Below are 8,846 nucleotides of genomic sequence, written 5' to 3' on the forward strand. Positions count from 1 at the left end.
GCAGGATACTGATGATGCTGGAAGTGAGGACATTTCTGACTTTGAAGATGCTGCAAAGAATTTGGACATTGAAGATTGTGGTTGGGCTGGGCCTAAGGTATTAGAAGGTTGACCAAGTACTTTTGTTGGCCCAGAAGTGGAGTTAGACCACAATGAAATGGGAAATAATAGCCAAAACCCTAAGTGCAAAAAAGTAGAAAAACTAGCAGCCTTCAGGAGAAAAACAAAGGCTTGTTTTGAACAAGTAACCATTGAAGATCCAGAACCACAGATTGGAACAGAGGATGATGTATTATATGATGGTGCCGCAGATGAAGATATACCAGTAGGTGGGGATTTATTTGCAGAAGGTGTCACCAAGAACTTGGATAGTAGGGTTGAGAACGGCCTGCAACAGCACAAGTTCCCTCAACTGACTGTTAGGGATGAAGAGGTTGAAGTGAGAGAAGATGATGATTTGAATGAAGACTCAGAGGAGGAAGGCAGTGGAGCAGAATCAGATGATGATAAGGTGGATGAGGGACCAGTATTCAATCCTAAGGTTGACTTAAAAAAATGTGGAGTTGAAGAAGGGAATCAGATTTGAAAGTGTGCAGGATGTTAGGAAGGCCATTAGGCACCATGCTATTATGAACAGGTATGATTACTATTTCTTGCATAACAATACAAGAAGAGTTAGTGTATACTGTAAACATAGATGCAAGTGCCCTTTGAAGTACGGTAGGTATATAGAATGCATATGTGATGAGCAGAAGTGTTTATTTAGAATTCATTGTAGAAAATTAAAATTGGAGGAAACTTGGCAGATTAAAAGTATGACCAGTGAACATAGTTGTGGATTTCACAGTGCAAATCCCAAAGTTACATCTGAGTTTCTAGCTGAAAGGTATTTAGACCATTTTAGGGATGACCCCAATCTGAAGCTCAAATACTTCATGAAGTTGATTCTTAGGGACATTGGGGTAAGTGTGAAGTATCACAAGGCCTATTATGCCAAGGTCATTGCTCTTCACATGATTCATGGTAGTGCATTAGAGCAATACCAAAGGGTTTGGGACTACGCTGCTGCAGTTAGGAAGTATGTAGTAGGTTCATCTGCGTTTGTTATTGTGAGTGACATAGAAAGTCCCCCAACTACATTCCAAAGAATGTACATCTGTTTACAGCCTTGTAAGGAGGGGTTTCTACAAGGTTGTAGGCACATAATTGGTGTTGATGGTTGCCACCTGAAAGGGCAATGGCCAGGAGTATGTTTGGTAGCTGTTGGTAAAGATGGGAATAATAACTTGTTTCCCATAGCGTGGGCTGTTGCAGAAGTTGAAAATAAATATAGTTGGACATGGTTTCTTGATCTGTTGACCAAAGATCTTGGTAGTGTTACTGAACACATCACTTGGGTCCATGAAAATGAGCAGCTAACCTTCATGTCTGACAGGCAAAAGGTACAATACAGTGCCTTTGTTTTGCTCCATTTCAAGTATTCCATAAAAAATTTTAACACAATTTTTGTGAAACAGGGACTATTGGATGCATTCTCCAAAGTAGTGCCAAATGCAGATGTAAGGTATTGTTGCAGACATATATGGGCCAACTTCAAACTCAATTTTGCAGGAACGGCTTTTAAGTCTTTGTTTTGGCAGGCAGCAAGGGCAGGGACCAAAGCAATATTATAAACTCTTCTCTTGTTTAAATAAGGCAATTTTTGTGTATTGATGCTTAAATAATCAATGATCACACTTAAATAATGCAGGACAAATTCAATGAACAAATGCAAGCCATTAAGATGTTGTCTATTGATGCTTTCAAGTATTTGGACAACATCCCTGTTCAAAGGTGGAGTAGGCATGCTTTCAACCCCAAGACCAAGTCAGCCATGGTGTTGAACAATTGTTGTGAGTCATTTAATTCGGTTTTGAGGGAGTGTAGAAACAAACCAATATTGAGCATGATGGAGTGGATAAGAAGATATGTCATGGCAAGGGCTTTCAACAAAAGGGAGGGATGTAGGAATTATCAAGGGTCAATCATGCCAGTTGCTATGAAGGTGCTCAAAAGTGCCCAAGATATGGCCAAGAACTGCTTTGAGACAATTTCTGATATTGACTTGTTTGAGGTGGATCATGATGGAGATAGATGGGTGGTTGACTTGAAAAGGCATTCATGTGGTTGTTTCAGGTGGGATTTGACAGGAATCCCTTGCTGTCATGCATTCAAATGCATCATGGCATTCAGGGGCAACCCTGAAATGTATGTGCACAAGGCATACAGTAAGGAGATGTATGCCTTAGCGTATGCACCTATTTTTCAACCAATGCCTGGAATGAAGCATTGGGATTCTACAGACCATCCCAAACCTAACCCTCCTGGTATGAAAAAGCTCCCTGGCAGACCATCACAAAGAAAAAGAATCAAAGAGAAGGGTGATGGGGAAGCTGAACCTAAACCTCCAGTACTAAGAAAGAGGAAGCCCAATGCATGCAGTAACTGTGGAGGTCTAGGCCACAATAAAAGCAAGTGCAAGAACCCACCTGCACCCCCTAAACCTCCAGCAAAAAGAGGAAGGCCAATGGGTGATGGTGTTCCAAAACAAACCATAAAGAAGAAAAGGGGAGAAATGAGCCGAAGTAGTCAACAACAACTCTTCACAACCAGTAGAAGCATCTCAAACATCTCACACATGAATTTAGTAGCTTTGAAGTTAGTTTGTTAAACATTATTACTTTTTATGGATGATATTATGCATTATGAAAATTGGTTGAATACTTAACAAATGGATGATATTTAAGCTGCACAGTATAAAATGGATACAAAAACAAAAACATCTAACAAATTTAATTCAATACTTCAACTTTACATTAGCAAATGGAGGCAAACACAAAAACAACCGATGAGTTTGGTTGAATACTTCAACAATACATATTGAAATTGAGGAAAACGCAAAAACAACCAACAAAACAACCAAACTAGTCCATCATCTTAAATACAGTTCCTAAAAATAAAACAACCAAAAGAGCCAAAAATTGAGATTTGCTGCAGTTTTTGGCCACCTTGAACCTCCCAACATGCCAACCGTCTGATCTGAAGTGAGGAAAAATACATGATTTGTCATACACCGACCTACTCAACCGACTCCTCAGCACAATCACTTCATTCATCAGTTCCTTCTTCACCTCCACCAACTCATTAATAGTTACCCTTTGCCACTCTACTTGATCCGCATCAATCCACCTGAAGAACGAGCAACCCCTTCTTCCACTTTCAATGTCATATAATTTACAAGCCATGAACCTACGCCCAGGATTTTTGGGGGTCCAGGACCTCATTATCGCAATTCGCATCCCACAGTAGCATCTACAAGGTTGTGAGTTTTCAATGGCATGAGAAGAACCACTAGAAGAAGACATACTAAATGGAAGATCAAAGCATCAACCTTGAAAACCCTAGAAATTGAACTTCAAAGCATAGAGAGAGAAAGACAAGAGAAGAGTGATTTCAAATAGTATTTGAGGGTGTAAATGGAGTGTTTATGGAGGTTGAAAAGAAAGGAGCGTGGATTATAAGGAATTTGCAAACACGCGCACGTTTTTGGAGGTCAAAACGCAAAGTCAACGTCAGAATTTGGACAAAACCCACCGGAATTTCAATTAAGGTGTCTAATTTAACAAAAAGTGTCTTTAAAAAGTGTTTTTTTTTGCAAAAAAAAATTTTAAAAGGTGTTTCTTTACAAAAAACATGTTTTAAAAGGTGTTTGTTTGCAATTTTCCCAAGTATTAATTTAAACTGCCGATATAAATAATAAGAATTTAGTCGGTAAAGTCAAACCTAAAAATTGACTTGATCTTTCTAGAAAAAGGCGGCTGCGGATTTCGACTAAATTGCAACTAAATATTAGTCGACAAAACGTCAGAAAAGTCAAACATGAAATTTGACTGTATTCAATCAAGAAAAGGCGGCTATGTTTTCCGACTAAATTCCTACTATTTATTAGTCAAAATATAGCCGAAAAATTATATTATTAAAATAATTAATCGGGTCAAATGTAGTCAACGATATTGACCACAATTGACCAGAATTATTATTTTATCGATAAAATAAATTATCGATCAAATAAAACAATAAAACGATAAAAATAAGCTCGAATACGGACGAAACTAAATTTATACACAAATTAAAAAAAACATAAAAGTATCTGCCAAATAAATTATACTTCCTCCGTTCCATAATACCCGCTACATTTTCTATTTTTGCCAATTTTATATTACTTGCTACATTTCCGTTTTTAGTAATAAAACAATCATTTAAAAATCTACCTACCCTATTTTTATCCTACTCTATACTCTATACTCTATAATAAAATACTATACTATACTCTATAAAGTAACCTAATAACCTATTTTTCCTTTTTCTTTTTCAATTAACAATAACAAAATATTATATTCTATAAAGTAAACAATCAGCTACAATGTAGGTCAACATTAAGAAACTGAAAAAAAAAATGGTCTAGCGGGATGGTGGCGGCGGAGGACGTTGTTGGAAAGCCGAGTTCTGTTGGAACAACGTGCGCACAAAGAATAGCAAATGGTTCACCTCTTTCCTTTATATATATATATATATATATATATATATATATATATATATATATATATATATATATATATATATATATATATATATATATATATATATATATATATATATATATATATATATATATATATATGAGATATAGTTTATATATTAATTTTGTGAATTATTGTTGAATATAAATATTATTATTAATTTTTGCTAATAAAACGCATAAAATAAGGAAATTCTTAATTAGGGTTTAAAAAATTACTTCCTCCGTTCTTTTTTGATCTTCCATTTTGGGTTTTTCACACATATTAAGGAAGATAGAATCTTTGGGTTGTAGTGGGTATTATTTTAATTAAATAGTAGTGTGAAGTAATGATCGTATTGAAAGTATGAGGTTGTAGTGGGTATTATTTTAATTAAATAGTAGTGTGGAACTGTGGAGTAATGATTGTATTGAAAGTATGAGAGAGAAGATAATTATAAATAAAAGAAAAGGGGTACATTAAAAGAAAAGTGGGGATTTTAAGAGGTAAAAGTGGGATAAATACTTTCTAAAAATAGAAAGTATTCTAAAGTGGAAGAAGTTTTGAAACTATCCGTTATAGTAATGTGGAAGATCAAAAAAATAGAGGAATTATAATTTTTGAAAAATAATTTATTTTACTGTTACTGCACATTTATTTTTCATTTAAATAATTTATGTGAAATTTTGTGATATTAAATTTTAAAGAAATAAATTAATAATCTAAATTGTTATAATAGGTGAAAAGAAAGAAAAGTGAAAAAAAAAACTAAAATTATTTTATTTTGGTGAATAAAAATATACACCAACTCATTTAATATTAGTTAATTTGTAAAATGTTTTGTTTTGATTTTAATCTTAAGGAAATTAATTATTCATGTATTAAATCTAAAACTAAGCTATTAAGAAATTAATAAAATAAAATAAAATTTTATTTTCTAAAAATTTGGATAAATGAGCTATGATTCATAATAAACCCAATATGTCCTATTTAGACATTTTTAGTATTTATTTATGATGGAACTATTTATTTTATCATTTATAATAAATAGACATTTAAGAAATTAATTAAGCTAATTGAAAATTAATCTATAAATAAATGCTAAACACCCATTTAAGTTTTGATTTAGTCTTATAATAAATGATTATTTATATTTATATTTTTATAAATTTATTTTTATTATATGTTATTGTAATGTTGCATTTATATGAAAACAATACCATGATAATAAAAAAGGCTTGATAGTAAGGAAATGTCGAACCATGCTTCCGCATGTGAACAACGTGGGACGTGTTTTCTGGCACGTAAAATACGGCGAATACAGTAAGGTTATTTAACCTGACTTTGTGGCTCGAGCAACATTGTATAAGAGGAGTGACGACTCCCACTAAGTTAGGAGTTTTTGTTTACCTCACCCTAACATGCCCTTACATATATCAAACAAAGATCATATGTGTTGCATTCATTAAATAAGTAATCGAATTCCATGCCCTAACGCTCAAGCAAAAGTGCTAGTAAATCACGCCCTGGTACTCAAGTAAAAGGACCGGAAGTTATATATATTAAAATTAACATTAAAAAAAAACAAATCCTCTATATTGCATAAATAATTGCATAAATCATTGCATATTACTTATTGAAATACACATGTTTGTATACTTGTATTATGCTGGCAAGTTTTTATACTCGGCTTATTAGCTGACCGATTCCCATCGGTTGTTCCCTTATAATAGGAGCAGATGTTGCAAGTAACTTTACATGAGATTATTAAAAAGTTATTGTATCGTCTATGTGATATTAGGATATAGTATGTATGTAATTTATATAATTTGTATGTAATAACGATAATTATGTATTAAAGAAAGATGTAATACGTAAAATTATATTTTAATGTTTTAAGTTTTGTTGTTTTGTTTGAAAACACTGTTTTTTTTTTGCAGTAATAACGATTCGATAGGCTTCCGCTTTAGCATTACTTACTATTATATTATATTAAACCTATATTTAGAAAAAGAATAGTCTGTTACAGCATTTCTCTTGTTCCCTCTACGCAGGGGTACGAATATGATTGTCTGTCACTTTTCCCTTCACTCAGATCCTTTTTCGAACGGAATATTAAATCGATGATAATAATGATGAAAAATGGTCTAACAACTTAAATAGGCATAAAACCGCTCATATATGTATGGTTTACATAAGTTTATGATTATTATTGGTTTTACTTCATTTTTAGTGGATTATTGGTCCCCTACATATACTCATCTAAAACTTTTTAGTTGAAATATCAGATTCTCATTATCCCTAGCTAATATCCTAGATGAATCATCATATTGATTGACACTTTACTTTTACTTGTATCATATCTAACCTAATATCGTGTTTTGAAAAACTCAAAATCAAACATGAAATAGTGTTTTTTTTATTGAGAATCATTTCTTTTAGACAAAGTTTTGTTTGAATATATAATATATCTTGGGGCCTTAACTATCATCTTAAGTTTTTGGTTGATTAGTTTCTTGACATGGTATTAAAGCCAATGTGATAAGAGATCACAGATTCAAATCTCAACTATCTCAACCAAAAGCTCAAGTTGATGGATAAGGCCCCATGGTATATTATATAATCTAACAAGTTTTGGGTTTGATATTCATTTCTTACCAAGTCTTTCCTTTCCCTCAAAAAGAGGTGCTGATTAGGTCGATTTTGAATCATGTGTTTGGGGTCAGTTTAAAATTGGATTATTTGTATATATTGATTTATACATATATAGTTGAAAGCCATTTGATGTCGGGTTAAATCGGATTCGAATATAAGGTTGGATAATTATTGAGATGTATGATTAGTTTTGAACAACTCAAACCTTAGCCTAGCCTATAATTTAAAACGTAAAAACTTGAGAGAGACTGCTACATATTGAGACTATACAATTGGGTCAACCCAAAATCCAATAATTACAAAATAAAAATGGTCCAAAACGCAGAAATTATAAAAGAAAAATTCAATTTGACCTCAAGGGTAACAATTCTAACATTAAAGTGATCAATTTCAACTTAAAGTGAATCTTAAATTAAACAATTAAAATAATAAATTTTAATTCTGACTTAAAAGTGATTAATTTTGATATCAAAGTAATCAAATTTTACGTATAAGTTTATAACCTTAAATAGATAAATTATTTTAAAATTTTCAATTTCGACGTTAAAGTGATAAATTCAAACTATAAAAAAATCAATTATACACAAAGTGATCAATTAAATCATTAGTTATATAAATAAACTAATTTTAACCTTAAAAATATTAATGACTATTATGTTGATCAATTACTAATTAGATATTGTAAAAAATTATAATCAACCAATTGGCGTATTGGTCTCAATATGAGCCCGGTGCTTCCAAGACCTTCTGAATTTAAAAAGTACAGTTTTTTTTACCAGTTGACTTTGCAGGATTTTGAAGAAGGATTGAAGAAGGAAGGAGCTATGAAGCTGTGTAACTCACCGAAAGTGTTGCAACTTGGGTACTTAATACTTAGGAGATTTCTGAATCCTGATCTACTTATATTATTCATATTCAAAGATTTTCTTACCATCAACACATGTCTAATTGATACAACAATTATGATAAAAAAACATTGACTTGAAATTCCCAAAATTGGACTATAAGAAAGATTTTCACCTCTATATATATATATGGAGAAGTTCAAGTGAAAACTATCCTTATATGAGAACCGTGAGAACTATAAAAAGGTGTTACCTTTTATATAAAAATGTGTTACTTTTTCAGAAAAACGTGTTACTTTGCATTTATATTTTTTTCTGAAAGTTACACTTTTTTTTGTAAAAGTACAAGAATTTTTTTTAAAAACAAAAGTAACACATTTTTTGTGCAAAAGTAACACCTTTTCTGTAAAAAGGTAACACATTTTTTGGTTTTCACGGTTTTCATATAAGCTTGGTTTTCATTAGAACTTGACCCTATATATATATATATATATATATATTTATATATATATATATATATATATATATATATATATATATATATATATATATATATATATATATATATATATATATTTGATTTCCATATTACATAAACTCTTTTCTTGTGTAACTTTAATATAACGTGTAATAACATTAGTGGAGTAGGATAGATCAACAAGCAACTTAATATCAACCCGTAAAAATCATTTGAAATATTAATTGAATGTATTTAAAAGAGGTTGTAATAAATTATACACGTAATTAA

General features: G+C 31.6%; 2 protein-coding genes across 2 annotated transcripts; both read left to right on the forward strand.

The window, feature by feature from the left end:
• Positions 1–157: 157 nt before the first annotated feature.
• On the forward strand, positions 158–1,673 carry LOC130805473 (uncharacterized). The gene is made up of 3 exons (XM_057670249.1): positions 158–541; positions 597–1,442; positions 1,518–1,673. Exons 1-3 carry the CDS (start codon positions 158–160, stop codon positions 1,671–1,673), a joined length of 1,386 nt encoding a protein of 461 aa, XP_057526232.1.
• A 110-nt stretch (positions 1,674–1,783) lies between these two features.
• Positions 1,784–2,710, forward strand: LOC130805475 (uncharacterized). Its single transcript, XM_057670250.1, has one exon. The coding sequence runs from the start codon at positions 1,784–1,786 to the stop codon at positions 2,708–2,710; it is 927 nt and encodes a 308-aa protein (XP_057526233.1).
• The last annotated feature ends 6,136 nt before the right edge of the window (positions 2,711–8,846 follow it).

The sequence above is a fragment of the Amaranthus tricolor genome, chromosome 2, assembly GCF_026212465.1.
Source record: "Amaranthus tricolor cultivar Red isolate AtriRed21 chromosome 2, ASM2621246v1, whole genome shotgun sequence".
NCBI classification, from domain to species: Eukaryota; Viridiplantae; Streptophyta; class Magnoliopsida; order Caryophyllales; family Amaranthaceae; genus Amaranthus; species Amaranthus tricolor.

Excerpts from the sequence above, each read along its gene's own strand:
- LOC130805473 (XM_057670249.1), top strand. The coding sequence starts at position 158 with ATGGGAAATAATAGCCAAAACCCTAAGTGCAAAAAAGTAGAAAAACTA. Across the intron at positions 542-596 it reads GACCAGTATTCAATCCTAAG|GATGTTAGGAAGGCCATTAG; the intron begins GTTGACTTAAAA and ends GAAAGTGTGCAG. Across the intron at positions 1,443-1,517 it reads TCATGTCTGACAGGCAAAAG|GGACTATTGGATGCATTCTC; the intron begins GTACAATACAGT and ends TTTGTGAAACAG.
- LOC130805475 (XM_057670250.1), top strand. The coding sequence starts at position 1,784 with ATGTTGTCTATTGATGCTTTCAAGTATTTGGACAACATCCCTGTTCAA.